At 31.2% G+C, this 19,122-nt stretch overlaps 1 protein-coding gene across 2 annotated transcripts in view; it reads left to right on the top strand.

The window, feature by feature from the left end:
• The window catches only part of LOC107438644 (uncharacterized), a 60,672-nt gene that overhangs the window by 9,517 nt on the left and 32,033 nt on the right, over window positions 1-19,122 (top strand). For both annotated transcript variants that reach the window (XM_043043783.3, XM_043043782.3), the window contains exons 2-4: window positions 4,014-4,110; window positions 4,466-4,528; window positions 7,820-7,916. In XM_043043783.3, the coding sequence (XP_042899717.3) occupies window positions 4,033-4,110; window positions 4,466-4,528; window positions 7,820-7,916 (238 nt within the window). In that variant the 5' untranslated portion in view covers window positions 4,014-4,032. The remainder of the gene's footprint in view (window positions 1-4,013; window positions 4,111-4,465; window positions 4,529-7,819; window positions 7,917-19,122) is intronic.

Genomic DNA, 19,122 nt, shown 5'->3' with positions numbered 1-19,122 from the left:
AATTGTTTAGAATTTTAGCAATATCTTTTGAGGATCTTTATTTGCACCCATTTCATAGTTAATTCAAATAACTTTTAAATCGTATTTTTGGAAGTTATTGTCGGATTATCAGGTATTTCATAAAGTCCCGACCTTTTTAATATGGTATTAAAACGACGCGCGATATATTAAATCACTTTTGATGTGCTTTATTTGTGTCAATTCTATTGTAAATTCAAGTAATTTATCCAATGTTTTTTTGGCACTACACATTTCCACATGATTTTGAAAATTCTGATAGTTTTAATATGTATTAGCAGAGTTGCCAACTTGCTCCGGACAGCAAATCTATATTTTAAAGTGGTAGTTGTTTAGATTCTTGGTTTGGGTGAATTTGTGATTGTGATTCTTGGTTTAATAAATTCAATTTAGTAGATTTTTATCCACCACTATTTCTAAATTATTCGTAGGATTATATAAATCACCACACTATAGTACTTATATCATGCTATCCCCTTAAAAAGCGAACAAAATTAGTCAAATATTTGCAAAATTTACTTTGAAATTATTTACCGGTTTTTTTAATTATTTTGGTGAGTCCGGAGCAATTGGCATCTCTGCATTAGTACGACACTCGACTCGAGCATTTAAATGTGCACTTTATTTGTGCCGGATCACAAATTTGAGAATTTTTTTTCTCTCTTTTGTTGTTCTTTCAGCAGAAATTGCTACGCTTTTCCACAGGATTTCGAAAATCCTGGTATTTTTAAACATGTATCGTAAATATTTGTAATTTTCGAATCAGGCATTTTAATTGTCATACATCATTTGTGCCGATTTCCTTGACAAATCCTGTTATTTCTCTCTCTCTTTAGTTTTTTTTTTATTTTTTTTTTTTATTTTTTTTTTTTTTTGGTTGTTGTAATTTCTTATTTTCCTGTGTTTTTTTCTTTTTCAAATCTCACTATTTTTAATAAAATATTATTGCAAAACGGGAAATTCGAATATAGGTTCTTAAACTGTTTATTGTTTCTAAATTTGGTTTTTAATTTTTTGTAGCTGAAAAAAGTTCTCAAAAAACTGAGATTTAACATTTATAAAATCTCTTATAATTCACTAAATAAGAATATCGTAAATATATGCTGAACTGAAATAATACAATAAAAAAATAAATAAAAATACTGAATTGAATTCTAATTAAACGTTGAATCTTAGTTTGAGCCATATGCGTTTGTTTTATTTTAAATAACTTTTGACGATTTCTTAATTAAAATATTTAATTTGCATTTATGTTGCTCAGTAAAATATATATTTTTTTTTTTTACTTTTTACTTTTATTGAAGAAGAGTGCATTTAATTGATTTTGAAATACTTTTGTGTAACTTGATGTGATAAAAAATCGCTTTTTCACCAACTTTCGATAAAACTATTTTTGGATGAAAGGGAAATATTTTTATTTTGAAAAGTGTCAGTTTGGTATTGTTAAATTTTGAATAAATATTTAAAAGAACTTAATTTAGCGTAAATACTCGTATATTACTAAGTTGCCTGATGAAAAGAATTGTGTCTGAAACACGGATGTTTACATAAAATTATCATAATTGCCGACAACATGTCTAAATACGTGGGCACTCTGCCCTTTTTTCCGAAAGGTTGTGCACCTCTAAATGTAAATTATTGCTCTTTATTCAGAAAGGTTGTGCATCTCTGCATATAAATTATTGCCCCTTATTCAGAAAGGTTGTGCATCTCTACGTGTAAATTATTGCTCTTTATTCAGAAAGGTTGTGCATCTCTACATATAAATTATTGCCCTTTATTCAGAAAGGTTGTGCATCTCTACATATAAATTATTGCTCTTTATTCAGAAAGGTTGTGCATCTCTACATATAAATTATTACCCTTTATTCGGAAATGTTGTGCATCTCTACATATAAATTATTACCCTTTATTCGGAAAGGTTGAGCATTTCTACATATAAATTATTACCCTTTATTCGGAAAGGTTGTGCACCTCTACATATAAATTATTACCCTTTATTCAGAAAGGTTGTGCACCTCTGCATATAAATTATTACCCTTTACTCAGAAAGGTTGTGCACCTCTACATATAAATTAATACCCTTTACTCAAAAAGGTTGTGCACCTCTAAATGTAAATTATTACCCTTTACTAAAAAAGGTTGTGCACCTCTACATATAAATTATTACCCTTTACTCAGAAAGGTTGTGCACCTTTGCATAAATTTCAGTAAAAATATTTTTTTCTTTTATTAGATACTTTTTATTCACTTTACAATCAAAAAAATAACCCTTAGCAAAACTCTGAATGTAACATTGTGAGAAAGTGAGTTATTTTCTCGTATTATTCCATTTCAAATTCCATTTCAATGTTGTAAATCGGTAAGTGTATATTATGTCCTGATTCAGAGCTGTTTTTATTCTCATTATTCCTTTTTAATGAATTTTAAAATGATATACATTAAAAAATATAAATTGAAATGAAAAGAATGATTATAAATATCCGAATGTCAGGTCATCGTATTTTTGTTTCATATTTAAATTTTAAAAATTTGAGTCAAGTCTGAGATAGGGCGTATTCATAAATATTGCAAAGAGGGCGCACCTAAGTCTACATACGTCACTGGCTTAATCATGTTTCTCCACGCATAGGTGATTAAAACCGATTCAGCACAAACGGAGTAACCTTAATGATTATTTTGAAATCTGTTATCGTTGAATGGCATTAATCGATTTTCTTTATATGTTGGAAGTATCATTCAATTCATTAGCAAAAAGGAAACGCAATTAAAAAAAATTAGGAAAAAAATATAAATCGTGATATTACAGGATGAAAATAGTATTCATAGGCGAGCAAATCTTAAGAGATTTGTGGATTTGCCTGAAACTCAAAAATAAAGAGGTAAAACTAAACAGTTGATGTATACGTGATATTTCAATCTCATTTCCAGTTCTGACGAGTTGGGCATCAGTCAAGAATCTGAAAAAATCAGGTGCATAGTCACTGCTAAGATTTAACATCTGTTTGTTTATGACATAAACACTTCTATATAAAGAGTGTTCCCTAAAGACCACCCTTAACATATATTTTTAGAATCAAATACGAAAACAAAAATGTCTACGGCTAGCAAATTAATGTCAAATCGAGGAAAAAACAAGAGGGCTAAATGCCAAAATCGGTTTGATTGCAGGTTACATATTGAATGTGTTTTTAATAATTGTTTCTCCTCACGCTATCAAACAGGTTTTGTACGCTCACATTCCTCAATTGTGATCCGTCAGATTTTGCTCGTTCTTCTCGTTTAATTGCAATGTGTATAAAGGAACAGTAGTGCAAAATCATTTTTAACTATCGTACGGCTGTTGATTGGGTAGAAGTCAGTTTGTTTTACTCTTTATGTAACATTACTGTGAGAGAGCGTAATGACTAATTTCATAATAGTCTATTTTGATACCTTAAAACACGAATGCATATTTCGTTGCTGAATGAAAACGTATCGATATCAACGCATACTGATTGCCAACGTTTCGCTTGTGTACCCAAAAAATAAATTATATTCTTACAAATAATTTTCAGGAAAGTATTTCGTTACATATTTTAAATTATTTTTTTTAATTAAGTTCATACTTATTTTAATGAGAGCTTATGGCTGGTCGTTCAGAACACATGCCTAAATTAGTTATTTAAACGTAAATGCATGACACATATATTTTTGTACGTGTATGAAAAAAAAACGATAAGTTATTGCCCAAATAATGATTACAGAAAACATAAATGTAAAAATTATATAGGCTTGACTATATATTGTCTTTGTTATTATCACAAAAAATCATCTTTGCATTTTTGAAATATTCAAAAAAAGGATATAATAAAAAAATAATTTAGCTATTTTTCCGCACTGATATTGGGCCAAACACTTTCATTAAAATGATGAAAATGTTATGAGAAAAACGCATGTGTACTGAATTATAAACAGTTGTTTGAAAATTGATATGAATAATAATTCAATTTCAGATTGAGGTGATGAACAAAGATGATGAATGTGGATATTTTTCAAGAGAAAATGATTCGTCCCTCCCAACATTCAAGAACGACATCACAACAGCAGCAGGTAATGATTCTTTCTAAATCAATCTCTTACAAGAAAACTGAATAATTCATCATTATTACGTAGCTAAACATATTGAAATAACTATCAAAAATACATCCTCTAATTAATAAAGTCAAAAGTTAAAAATTGAGAAATCCAGCCACCGTCCCCTTGCTCTTAACAGAAAATATACTTTAAAACTGCTTGAGCTAACTAAAGGATTAAACAATAATTATCTTGATATTCGCAAATGATTCTTCTGAAATATTCTCGAACTTTTTATTCTGTATTTAAAAGCAAACTCAGAGTTGAGTTTGCTGCTGTAAAATAATATTCTAAAAAAACTTATCACGATATTTTTTATGCATTTTCATAGATCACCCAATCTCAGATGTTAAATAATGAGGCCAATAACAACATATTGATTTCAAATACTGGGGTAAGTATAAAAAAAACCACTCTCATATTTTTTAAAAAAAATATTATGCATACCATCAAAATGATTGTTGAATGTTGTGTTTATGAAATATTTTATGAGAAATAGTGTGTGAGATAACACCATAATTAGGTCCTGACATCTGCCAATTACATCCAAAACGCTAAAATAATGTTCCACCTCTTCTTAAAAGTCAATGAAAATGTGTTGAGTTTAATGACATTAACTATTGTTGTGCGTCAGTTTGGCAGTTTTTAGTTCATGGATAGTTTTGCTATTGTTTGTGTGAAATTTCCCCCAAAAAAGAGTCTATAGGGTTGATATAAGGAGTGATCAAGCAGTACTCATTATAGTTGCCTCTGAGAATCCCAAAGTGCTATTCCAAGACACCTAACACTTGATGCGGTCGTGCTCTGTCCCGTGGGATGTTTATGAAATTTAAACGATTTAGTTTAATAAAGACGAGACACATTTTTTTTTAATAATTTTGATGAGCACGGGATGATTAGCCTGTGAAGGAACCGAGAATGCACAGTATCGGTCCACGTTTAACTTTACTCCCGTAAAGTGCTCAACTTCGCGCGCAGGTCGTCGGGCTACCAAAGCGAGGGAGCCATGTTCTCTGCAGAGGATCAAAATTGTGACAGCGTCATTGGATCATCCTCGGGGATGTTTCCAAAACCGTCGTTCAACAGCCCTTTGTGGAGCTCTAGTACGGCGTAAATAAAATACTACTATAGTACTACTTCAGCCTTTTTCACGAAACTTGAGCGACAACAATACGAGCATACAAACTGATAAAAAAATCCAAGCAAGTCCTGTATTCAACCATCAAGTTTAACAAGTGCTCAATAATAGTTCAAAAATTATCTTTTTTTATTAGTAAATATCAACAATAAAAATAATTATTAAAAGTTACAAAGCTCTAAGAAATTGAGTCACTATATACATCATTGTTTTTCTAATTGAAATTAAAAAGCAGTCAAAATGACTTCCTTGGGCAATCTAGTGTTAATAGTCATTGCGGTTAAAACCATGCTAGATTTACACTCATTTATTTAAACGGCTGACAGGAAAGCATACTATAATCTGCCAGGATATTAACTTTTCCGACGAAATGGTGTCGATTAAATGTCATCATGGATATCAGGCATTCATCAGTGAATGCCGTCGACCATCTCGCTGGTGGATGTACGAAATATCAGTTCACCCCTTCAGGACGGGAAAAAATAAAAAGCGGTACTTTAAATTCGAAATTAACAGATTTTTTGCTTGCTTTATTTTTGTCTTCTTTGCTTTTATTTTAATCAATGTTTGTCTATTTATTCATCTCATCAATGTTAATTTAAAGTGTAACTGTAAAATGTTCATTTTGAACTAAGTTGTGGTGAATTTAATTTAAACTATTATAACCCTACCCACAAATAAACTGCTAAAGATTTGATTTGAATACCAGTTTTATCTTTTTACCCTGATTGATAACGTTTCATGCCGGTACGTACTTATGACAGTCTGCAAGAAAGGGCTAAACATCATTATTTCTTCCTTTGCAACTGCCAATGTCAGCAATCAACATACATAGATGGACTTTCGCAGGTACCGATCAAATCCGGATGTGCTGCCATCAGTGTTCATCTTCGAAACCAAGTCATTTAGAACCCAATACAATACACAAGAGAACTACTGGATCAGACAATTGAACAAACTCGCTTTCGTAAAGGAATTTTTGATGGAACTAACCCACATTTGGTTACGTAGAGAGGAAAACCACTAAAATCTCCACTTTTAACCCGTTGACAAAAGAACTGTAACTCATGTTCTGTGTACCAATGGAGATATTTTAGGTCAGCACTTTGGTTGGTGTGAGCTAAGATTAATATTCCCATCCACCAGCCATCACCGTGATGTGAGCCTGATTTGCTTCATTTGAAGGCGAGAGCTTTATCAGCTGAGACATTTCTAATAGGGCATTGAACCTTAGTCTTAAAAAAAAACAACTACAGTAAGATCAATAAGAAACGGTGTATATATTAACAATATCTACATTTCTATGAAATTAAAATACATGAGTATTAATCACTTTGCCTGATATTCCCTACATTAATAATATTTTTTTAATGGAAAATTTCTGCGCATGCTTGCTAATTGTTGACATTTGCTGTTAAAAATGAGAATGTTTAACTGATATTTCAGATATCTATCAAATCTACTATGTAATTGTCAACATTTCCCAGTGAATGTCGAAAATCCTCAGACTTCGGACTTTTACGATAAAGTATATGAATAATAGCCAATGTTATATCGTTATATCATTTTCCAATTATCAGCTTGCAGAAATTTATACCAAAACTCGTAATGTCTCAACCCTTGGAGTACTAAAGTAGAATCAATTTCACCCAGCTGAACACATATTAGTTGTTGTTTTTTTTTGTTTAAAAATCTATTTAAAAATTCCCTTGAAAAAATTCCTTCAAAAGTTTGTTTTCAAGTTTCATACAGTTTAATTTTTTAAAAAAACTATCAACTCTGGGTATAAAAGACTATTTGAAAACCTAAGTCGATGTGTTTTGTGCTTTAAATAAAATTAAAAAATTACTCCAACTATTTTTCTTCGAAGGGCAACAAATTCATGCAGTTTTTGTGAACACAGACGTTATACTTCGTATATTATTTCAAACATAAGTACTCAAAATATTTCTTAATTTATGAATATTAATAATTCTAAATGTCAAATTAGGATCTACTTATAGACAGGTTCTTCCTTAAGATAAGCCTACTTTTGTCAAATAATTTCGTTAGAATATTGAGCTTTCCGAAATCGCTTTAAAAAATGTATTTAACATTTTATCATTCATTTCATTTTCAAGAATTCACATGAGGATTTATTGTCTACATATGAAATTTATGTTAGTTTAATGGAAAATTAGATGAATTTTCGTTAATTACTTAAAATTGAAAGTTTCTACTCTTCAAAATCATTGTTATGTTGAAATTCCATAGATTTTCATTGATTATATCATCAAAAAAATTGCTTTAATAAATAGAAAAATTATCAAGCAAAGTATTTAGAGGGAAAAAATGGCATATTATCTGATGCAATCGTGCCACAAAGAAGATTCGGTATGACCAGCTATAACATTCAAAATATAATCCCTTTCTGCCAAGAAACTAAAAAAAAAAAAAAAAGTGCGTCTAGGACTGTTAATCGAGAATCCCCTTTATTCATAATAATATTTTACCTATTTGTGATGTCTGTCGATAAGCATTTGCTGATAAAAAATTTCGCATTTACAGAGATTCTATCATTCTACTTCGAGAGGGAGGAATAGCAATTTAGAGATGGAGGAAGAGGAGGAAAGAACGGCAGCTCCTTGGACGACGGCAGAGCAGAGTAAGTATTTTCCAAGTATTTTTAAAAATATTTTTTAAACAAGCCTCCCCCCTCTTATGTTTTCATTTTAAAAAACGTTCTTCAGTACAAAGCTGCTCTCTGGGAATCGTGTTGCGGATCTGCAGCAACAAAAAAAAATGTAAAGTTTTATTTTGCAAAAGAATACGATTGTTGTGTAAATGACCTTAAATATTTATTCGTCTATATACAAGGGTTAATATGTGATGAATGTAGAATAAAGTGTTTTGTGAACAATTCCAGTGTTGAAGCCGCAACTGTACTCTCTATCCTACACATCAGAGCCGTCTTAATAACACGCAGACCCCCCGGGCACAGAAATATTTTGAGACCTTATAACAGGACATACTGCTTAAAATCGAACTAAAAAACTTTACATACACAAAATAAAGCATTTTAAACATATGCAATAATTTGAACCAATTTAAATACATTTCGATTTAAATGTATTTAAATTTGTTTTTAGTGGACACAAAAAAACTGAATTCACATAAAAACTTCATTGGAACGTAGAAAAATAGATTTTGGTTGTTTTTTTAAGTTTCCCTGGTGATAAACTATTCTAATTATCGTAATTATTGTTGTGCATATGATAATCAATCACTATTTGCGGAAAGAAAAACAAATCACACACTTAATACAATAGAATATATTTATTTAAAAAAATATATATAAGGCAATTTCGGTTATTTTTAGGTTTTTTTTTAAAATACAATTTATAAGAAATGAGATTCTCAAGGGCCCCCTGAGTGCCTGGGATCCTCGGGCACTGCCCGGTGGTGCCCATGTGTAAAGACGGTACTGCAACACATCCTCATTTCAAAGAAACGGTTGCACCAGAGACATCAGAAACATCTTTTTCATGCGATTAGAAAAATTCCATTTCAAACGTTTAAAAAGAACACTGATGTTCTTGTTCGTGCGAGAACATGAACGGTTAACTAAATGTATAACCAGAAAGGTTTCACATACAACATTTTTAAAATGCGATGTAAAATGAAATACCAACCCCTCCCGCTTGATTCGAATGAGTTTTTCGATAAAACGTATTTGGGCAATCTTACGTTTCTTGAACACTCTGTAAATTAGAAACACTGAGAGTAGGTTTATGAATTCCCTCGAATCACCCATAGAATAAAGAATGATCGATGTTCATATGGAAAGCTGTTAGTATTGTTGGTGGATGGGACATGTCACTTCTGAAAACGAAATTAGTCGCTTTTCATTAAATTAAAATATTTTTAAATGGTCGAATAAATGTGTTTGATTGTTAGTTGTGCTTTATTTTCTTCAAAAAACTGAAATAATAAAAGAAATTCATCAAGCCTGGGCTATTCCCAACGGATCGTTTCCATCTGGATCGATCAGATGCTATGTTTCTCCATTTATTGACCCTTATTTATAAGATATTTTTCCACGGAATTAATCTATCCTCTTTTTTGATTGCCATTAAATTTTTCGAAAGTCATCTTAATAACCATCATCCTTCTGATGGTTATGAAACTGATTTTTTTCTTTTACAAATACGTAAAAAAATTGCGTGGCACGAAAAAAAATATGATTTTTGAAATTTAGGACATCTGCTAAAAAGGTTGGTCACCCTTGATATATTCGATACCTTCATTTTAAAAGTTTTCCTACTCACTTTTTTTTTTAAAAAAAATTTCACGGTTTCTAGAATTTGACTTTTCCCTACGTTGAGAAGCAATCGTGTACATTTGTGGTTTGGTTGTTGTTGTTGTTCATTTACGTCGCACTAGAGCTGCACAATGGGCTATTGGCGACGGTCTGGGAAACATCCCTGAGGATGATCCGAAGACATGCCATCACAATTTTGATCCTCTGCAGAGGGGATGGCACCCCCGCTTTGGTAGCCCGACGACCTGCACGTGAAGTCGAGCACTTTACGGTAGAACAGTTTAACGAGGACCAATACCGCACACCCTCGGTCCCTACGCAGACTGATCCAAGTGGTCACCCACCTGACCGTAGCCAGTGATGCTTGACTTCGGTGATCTGCTGGGAACCGTGTCTTAACGATCAGTCCACTGCTGGACCATTTGTGGTTTGGAATGAAGCATTTGTGTAATGCACGTACTCTCAGTAAGTAATTTCAAAAGTTACATTAAAAAACTTTATATATACAATTTTTTGTTGATATTTTTTTTAAATAGATACAAGTTTCGGATCATTTTGTGACTAGTTTTAAACGCAAATATCTTCGAAAGCTTTTTTTTTTAAATAATTCGTATACATTATAGAACAGGAATTTCCAGCAGGCGGCCCGAGGGCCGCATCCGGCCCTCGAAGCCTTTTTTTGTGGCCCGCGAACTAAAATAACTATATTAGTTTTCATTGCGGACAATTTTCGTAAAAAATCCATAAGGGCTTAAAATACTTTTCTCGTTTAAAAAAAAAACTACCTTTTTCGTTATTTGTGAATTTTAACATACCAACGGTGCAAAACACATTTTTTTCTCAGGTTTTGCATCCAAGAAAATATTTTTTCAAATACAAAAATAATCGTGTATGTTGCTCTCTTTTTTATTTCGTTTTTTTTTTCTTTTTTCTTTTTTTTTTTGTTATTATGCGAATATAATTTAGCATGTGCGTATCAGAAATTATCGCGAAGAAATTCTCCAATTTAACTTTTTGAAACTCATTTTGGACGAAATTATTTACATTTGTAAATTTTAAAGCGCATAAAAGAGGGAGTGAATGTGATGTTTTATCTAAATTCCTTGAATTTAATATCGCATGAGCGGAAAAGAAAAAAAAAATTAATTTCAGATTCTCGAGAATTTTTTAGTTGTTGCTATAATTCCTAATATGTCGAAAATATTTTAATTTATCACAGAATTAAATTTGAGAGTAAAAAAAATCTTGTCACTAAGTTTCAGATTAAGAGAAGATTAAAAATGATACGTAACAAGCATTATTTGTAATGCTTGTTATTTCGTTTTTTTCTTTTAATATTAAAAAACTTTTATAAAAATCTGACAGCAATATTTAATGTTCTTTTAAACATAAAAGAGTCCTATATAAAATTTTGAAAAAGTTGTGGCCCACCATTTGATTGGTGTTTTTAATTGCTGCCCCCGGCCTCATGTAAGTTGGAAACCCCTGTTATAGAACAATAAAAAAATTCATATATGAAATGTATAATTAATATATATATTTAAATGTATAATTCGTGTATAAATATTCGTAACAGCGAAAAACACGCATACATTACAGAACAAATCATAATTTTCTACTCTAAACGAATATTCAACAGTACATTATACACAGTGTCGGACAGGTAGTAAAAAAAATTATGCATGTAAATCACCATAAACGTTGTAACAGCAAGAAATTTCTATTACACATTCTTTTAATAATTTACTTGACTGTGAGAAACGAACATTGACATCAACATCAGATTGTTTTTAAGTAATAATCTTCGCCTGAAACATCCGGCGTTTGTTCTTTTTTCATTAATGAATGACATTTGTGTTAAAATGTTTAAAATGTGAATTAAACTTTTCTTCGCAAAGACAGGTAAAATAGGCATTTTCCATAAAGAGCCTCCAAAATCAATCATCAAAGCTGGCTTGTTGCCAATGACCATAACATACTGTTTTGGACATGCTCCAAGGGAACCCTTGCAGAAACTTGGTCTCGATTTCGGAAACAAAAGGAAGAATTCTATGTCTATTCTCTACCCCCCCCCCTAACACCATGACCTTCAATGCTACATTCTTTTTTTTTCCATAATTCCTTATTTTTTTATTAAGAAATATATGAAGATAAATTTAGCATTTGCTTATTTAGTGCCTATACAGCGACCGCCGCTTTACGTCATCTTATCTGGTACCTCTAAGTTTTTATATTTTTAGAAGGTTGAGCCCATTAGCCTGAAAAAGTTTGGGGACCACCATTTGTTTTGTGTAGTATACATGGGAATATTGTAGAAAAATGATAATGTATTAAACTTCGGATTAGGTAATAATATTTAAAAAAAAAATGTTTTGAAAAACGAAACATTTTTTTGATAAGAAATTAAAGCAAAAATTCAATAACATTGTAATAAAATGCACTACTTTGGAATATAAATATAAAAAAAAGAATTCAAAAATAAGTTCTGTCTTGATGAACTTAAAGAAATTAAAACCTGAATTATTTGTTCAAACTTTACACGGAGTATTGTTTTAAGTCTGACAAATGTTTGACGGAAGTAAAGTATATTCGTTGGTTTTTCAGCGTGAGACTTAAGAAAAAGAAAAATTCCTTTTAGAATTCAAATGTCCTTGGAAATCTTTTTTGTCTTCTTTTTTGTCGTATGTGTTTGGTTACAGCAGGGGTTGCCAAACTTTTTTGATCATCGACCCCTACATAATTTTTCGAAATCTCCATCGACCCCCATAAAAGTAATTTTTTGCTAATTAAAATAAAACTCTATTAGATACTGTGTTCGTACATTTATTTTATGATTTTGAACATTTATTAAAGTAATAGTACACAGTGTAACAATAGTTTTATGAAAAATATATTAATGTTGAAATATAAATACCTTCATATTTATGAAATAATAAGTAATTATAAGTAAGTAGAAATAATAAGTAAAGTAACTACGGATTTATTGCTTCTTAATCAATGACATGGGTGCTCTTGGTGTTTTTTTTTTCTGCAAGGTTCGTTATATTGGGTTCAAAATTGGTTGATTTTAATCTTAAATCCCCTCGAAACTCCACATTTAATTTATTTCTGTTCTTAGTTAAGATTGAATTTACGTGACTGAAACCGGCTTCAACCATATAGGAACTTGGAAATGCTGTCATAAATGGCTGAGCTATTTCGTAAAGCCTTACATATTTTCGCATTATATTTATATTTGTCCAAAATTTGCTTATTGTTAAATTTTTAAAAAGCGTCTTTGCTTCAAATCCCCATAATAATTCAGCAAACTCATCTTGTAGGTTGATGTCCACGTTTTCAATTTGAGCAGAAAATGGCACAATAATCCAATCAGGGATGTCAATGTTTTCTAAATCAACAAAACGCAGTTTAAAATCGTCGCTCAATTTTTGAAGATTACCTATATATTTCCAAGTCTTCTTTTTTTATTTCTAATTGTCACATATCTGAAAAATACTGATAATCCTTCGACCAATCGATCCTTCCGGTTCCGATCGACCCCCTGGCTCAGATCGACCCCCGCTTATGTTAAATAGACCCCTGGGGGTCTATATAGACCACTTTGGCGACCTCTGGGTTACAGGAAGACGATGACCGCCTTTTAAAAGCTGCCTACGTTGTTAGCGGTGCATCAATAAAACAGAAAACGGTGAACATATGACTTCAGAAACTATTTATTCCTCGTCGTATGTTACATTCAGAACAAAACTAAATGTTTCTAAAAAAATACTTAAAATTCACTTTTAAGTTATTTCAAGCAAAACCAAAAGTACTAAAGCGGCATTCGTAAACAGCAACTTAAAGGTCGCTTCACGTTATGTTCTTATTTCTTGCATAGAATTGCGTTCCATGATGAAAGAGATTTAATATCCAGGTACGTTAAGAGGAAAAGAAAGTTCGTACCTCAGGAATGACGACTATGATTGCTGAAACTGACATCGTCTTCCCTATGGGACGAAAATGAATTCAATACTATGTTCTTCTATGTTAGAATTCAATACTAACAATATAAAGACGAATTAGGGTATTCAAAGTAGATATTGTCGCAATACAATCTGAATGCTTATTGGAAAACAATACCTAGAAATTGAAGCCTCCTGATCAAAAGTTCGAGCCTAACCTCTGCGGACAACTTGTGAATCATTAGTTAGTGTTTTATATGCGAAGAAAAACAATGAAAATCAACTTCTCAGCTGAAATGAAAGAGTCATGTTAAATCGTGCCCATTTACAAAATCCTTTCCAAACTATCTTTTCGAAGTTATACATATTATAAATCAAAATGACACATTGCGATGAAGCTACATAACAGATACATTTTTATTAAATTTCATTTATGGTCTCAAACCTTTTACTAGGCATTTGTATTAGCACATATATAAACAATATGATAATAAATCTCCCCTATGCAATAACTGCAAAGTTACAGATGATCTGGAACATATATACTGATTCACTGCCCTCTATTTGATAACATAAGAAAAACAAACTTCCCGGTAAACCTGATCTATAGCTCCCTCAAACAACACTGGAGGATACTATGCAAAAGGGCATAGAACGAATCATCAAAAGCCACTTTAACGCTGGCTTGCCACCAGACACGTCATAATAACGAAAATGTCAAAACTGTTTTTTCTCAGAATATTGACATCACGCACTGAATTTCAAAGACTTATCCAAACCTTATCAAACTTTTCGATTTGTTGTAAAGGTGGAAAGTTCCCTTTCCTCCTACCCTGACTTCTATAATTAAAATATAGGACACTTTGTGTATGGAATTAACATTTCACCTGTACTTACTTTCACATTTAAACTTGTTTTGATATGTGGACTGGGTCAGCTCTCCATCTGTTAAAATTAACAGCTTTGTACACCCAGTTAACTTTTCATCTGTTCAAACATCTGCTTTTTACATTTTTTTGCATTTTTACATTTTTTGGTACTTTGTTGATGGAGTCATCTTCTCATCGGTTTTGCTATCTATATCTTGAATTCAAGTCACCCTTTTCATTCCTCATTGTAAATACTCATCTTCCCTTTGTTTTTCAAACTGGGAATTGTTTTTGTATTTTTAGTTGATCAATAAAATTGCTCCCCGGATGCCCCCGATAGGGGGCGGGATTGGGTTAAGCGTTAACGCTTAACCCCGTAGCAATTTCTATATTGCTTATAGCAATTGCTATAAACATTATGATTTATTTAGAAAAAAAGTGGTTTTTTTATATTCATATCACTTCAACATCATTAATTTTCCTCTCTAAAAACACACAATGGTACTAACCATTGATTTTCATAAAATTCAATTCAGAAATTAGCAAGTGGCCTTTTTTTGCAGAACTGAAACATAGCATAAGAAAATGGATTAATGTTTTCTCATTTTTTAATACATTTTAAGAGCATGAGTATATAATCTGATTTTTTTAATGAATCCGATTTTTTTACTCAAATTCAGAAAATTAAATTTTCAATTCAAAATCTTAATTGAATAATGAATCTGATTTTTCTTTTAAACAAATTCATATAGTTTCATTTTCAATTAGAAATTTTAACTTAAAAAGGGAAACTATTTTAACTCAGATTTAATGTTATTGAAGTTAAAATAGCAGAAAGTAAAGTCACTACCCTTCCTTGATGTTTCAATAATAACTCTCTGCTGTTAACAGGTTTAGACAGTATTTAGGGTCGAAAGAAAAAAATTTATTAATTTATTTATATTTTAAGACTCCATTTTTACGAAAAAATTACCTTATGTAATAGGAATAAAAACGACATAAAAATTCTTAAAATTAGTTAAAATTCACGCATCGTACTTAAAATTAATAAAATCTCTGAAAACTCACGTCTTTTTTAACTCACGTCTCACCAACCACAAACCACGTTAACTCACGTCTTTTGAATTCTAAAAAAATCGCGCCTTTTGTAGTTTTTTTAAACTATCAAATTTTTAACAACTCTAGAAGTAAACACGCTTTATTTTTTCAAGCTTGTTTGATGAATATCCTAAATAAATTAAATTCTGATTAATAATTTATTTTTTTAAGCTAGTGCAAGGTTTTTTCTTTTTTTTAAAAAAAAGAAACGAAAGCAGATTTTTTCCCAATTTTTTTATTTCACTTCTTTGAACGATACTGAACTCACCACGTGAAGAGGATAGCAGGTCGAGTTCCACTGATACCCTACCCAACCAACCATCCAATTTTTTGAGCGATATTTTAAATGTATTTGGTTGCAGCTTTTTCACAAAGATTTACAATGACATTGGATTCTTTGGCTAAGTGTATTCAAGGTTCCTTTCTTATGTATACTACACATTTAATGCTTGATTTTTTTGGAGAAATTAAGTATAACTAATACAAAAATTAGTGTTGCTCGATTATATATATCTCTAGCTTCATATTTACATATCTCTTTCGAAACCTCGGTCACAAGTTTGACACAGTTTTCCACTGCCTGGGGGAGCAGGAAAGCATTGGTATTTGTCTAATGCGGGCTGTGTCAAAATTGATGAGTGATTTAATATCATTTTCGCAAGTCTTGGTGGAGAATATGCCACACGAGAATTCCAATTAATGACATGAAAGTTATCCGAAAATTAAAAGTTTATCTTTGGTTCTACGATGTTTATAGCAATCCTTTAATTTAGGCTGGCTTGTCTTGCTTTTGGCATCCTTCTTTTTATACAACCTAAATAATTGATTGTTTATTGTTATCTTTCCGGACTGGAATAAGGGAACAGGGTCCTTATTTTCGTTATCTTCTGGACAGTGTTCTATGGTGATCACAATTAAAATGTCCAACAGATATTATTGATTGACAAGAACTTGTTGAGCAAGGACAAAATTCCGTACTACTGTAGTAATTTCCATAAATATTTAAATAAGTTAACGAGATTTTATGCGGTTACTAAACATAACCACTAAAGTAATCGATACAAGTTAATTGCTTCATTTTCTAGTATAAGCAATTCGAAAATGCTTGTTTTCTTTCATATTTTATTGGCGATCTTCCAAAAATCTGAGAGCTTTAAATCTTATTGCTAAGTATGAAAAATCGCATTAATTAAGCATCTCTAAAGTTATAAGATAATGCTTTAAGTATTTTTTGAGAATTTCAGAAAAATGTCAAAAACTCAAAGTGTCCCTTACACTATTGTAAGGCAGTGTATATAAAAAAAAAAAAAAACGCAAAATGGAGAAATTCTCAAAATGGAAGTCCGACTATATATATATATATATATATATATATATATATATATATATATACAGTCGGACTTCCATTTTGAGAATTTCTCCATTTTGCGGTTTTTTTTTCTCTCTCTTTGAGTAAACAAGAACATTTTGGAAATTTCTTCGTAAAAAAACTGCCAAATAAAGAAGTGAATTTTTTATTTAATAAACTTTTCTTTGAGATCCAATTTCCCAAAATATTTCAGAACATTTCAAACTTGTTAACCCATTTTATGGGGAAAATGACCTTGAATTGATTTTCGCAGCCGCTTAACTTTTAGAGAAAGCAGTAAAATCCCTCTCGGTTTGCATTTCATACAGGAATCCATGCCAAAAATCAATTTACGAGAAACCATAACAGAAATTTCTAAAGCATAGAACTATGATATTACTATTCGATTGATATTACTATTATGGTCATACTATTTGTAAAAGTTTTGCTAAAGCTGAATTCTTCGTCAGCGCGGAGAATTTGGAAAGTGTGGAGGACGGACGAGGATATTCCTTTAGAACAGGGGTTTCCAACCGGCAGCCCGCGAACTAAAATATATTATTTTTCATAGCGGACAATTTTCGTAAAAATTCGATAAGAGCTTAAAATACTTTTCACGTTAAAAAAAATAAAAAATAAATTTTAAAAAAATTATTTTTTTGTCATCTGTGAAATTTAACATACCAACAGTGCAAAAAAATTTATTTCTCAGGTTTTGCATCCAAGAAAATATTTATTCAAATACAGAAATAATCGTGTATGTTGCTCTCTTCTTTTATTTCTTTTTTTTAAACTTTTTTTTATATTGTGAATATAATTTAGCATGTGCTTATCAGAAATTCTCCAATTTAGCTTTCTGAAACCACTCATTTTGGACGAAATTATTTACATTTGTAAATTTTAAAGTGCATAAAAGAGGGAATGAATATCATGTTTTATTTAAATTCCTTGAATTGAATATCGCATGAGCGGAAACGAAGAAAAAATTAATTTCAGATGCTCGAGAATTTTTTAGTTGTTGCTATAATTCCTTATAAGTCGAAAAAATGTTAATTTATCACAGAATTAAATTTGAAAGTAAAAAAAATCTTGTCACTAAGTTTCAAATTAAAAGAAGATTCAAAATGATACGTAACAAGCATTATTTGTAATGCTTGTTATTTTTTTTAACATTAAAAAAACTTTTAAAAAATCTGACACCAATATTTAATGTTCCTTCAAACATAAAAGAGTCCTATATAAAATTTTGATAAAGTTGCAACCCGCCATTTGACTGGTGTTTTTAATTGAGGCCCCCGGCCTCATGTAAGTTGGAAACCCCTGCTTTAGAAAAACTTAAAAAAATATGGGTACAGCTAAGAGAGACCCACGAAATTAAAAATGAAGTACTGATTATGATTTTCTTTTTATTGATTCTGAAACTGCAACCACAGAAACATTAACTGAAATGAATATTTTGGAGACAGTGGGAGAAATAAAAACAATAAAGCAATAAATTGCGAGGAAGATGAAGAAATCACTAAACCTTCATATGATGAAATGTTAAAATCATTTGAAACAATTCGATAGTCGATTTCAATAGTATTCAATATCAGTTTTAGTTATGTTTAGTGTATATGAATTCAAAACCTGTTTTGTGTTGTTTAAGTATTTCAACTGATGATTTTCTATTTAAGGAATTTTTTATATAAGAAACTTTTATCGGGATTTAGCGATTTCGTTAAATAGGAGTCCTGCTGTATATATATATATATATATATATATATATATATATATATATATATATATATATATATATATATATATATATACCGAAGAGCCATTACATTATGACCACCCTGCTAATAACATGTAGGACCACCTTTAGCCCTCTAAACTGCTAGCACCCGCAGTGGCATTGATTCCACAAGGTGCTAGGTTGTCTGAGCTATCTGGTACCAAGCGCTCACCAACTGGTCCTGCAATTCCCTCACATTGCGAGGGGGTAGAGTGGCAGCACGACAGCACGAATTTGGTTTTCCAAGTAGGACCGCAAATGCTCTATTGCATTAAGGTCAGGTGAATTTGGGAGCCAAGACATGACTTGATAGTCACTGGAATGTTCCTCGAACCAATCCATGACTATTCGACCCTTATGACATGTGCATTATCCTGTTGGTAAACACCATGCCCCGCAGGAAAAACTGTTGTCATGAATGGGTGAACTATGTTCAAGTAGCTTACAGACGTCAGGGGTTGGTCTATGAGGATTATGGGTCCTAATGTACCCCATGAAAACATTGTTCCTGGGCGAG

Source organism: Parasteatoda tepidariorum, chromosome 3, assembly GCF_982258835.1.
Source record: "Parasteatoda tepidariorum strain Cologne lab strain chromosome 3, Ptep-v5.0, whole genome shotgun sequence".
Lineage (NCBI taxonomy): Eukaryota > Metazoa > Arthropoda > Arachnida > Araneae > Theridiidae > Parasteatoda > Parasteatoda tepidariorum.
Note: the sequence above shows the minus strand (reverse complement) of the source record. Positions and strands in the feature narration are given on the sequence as shown.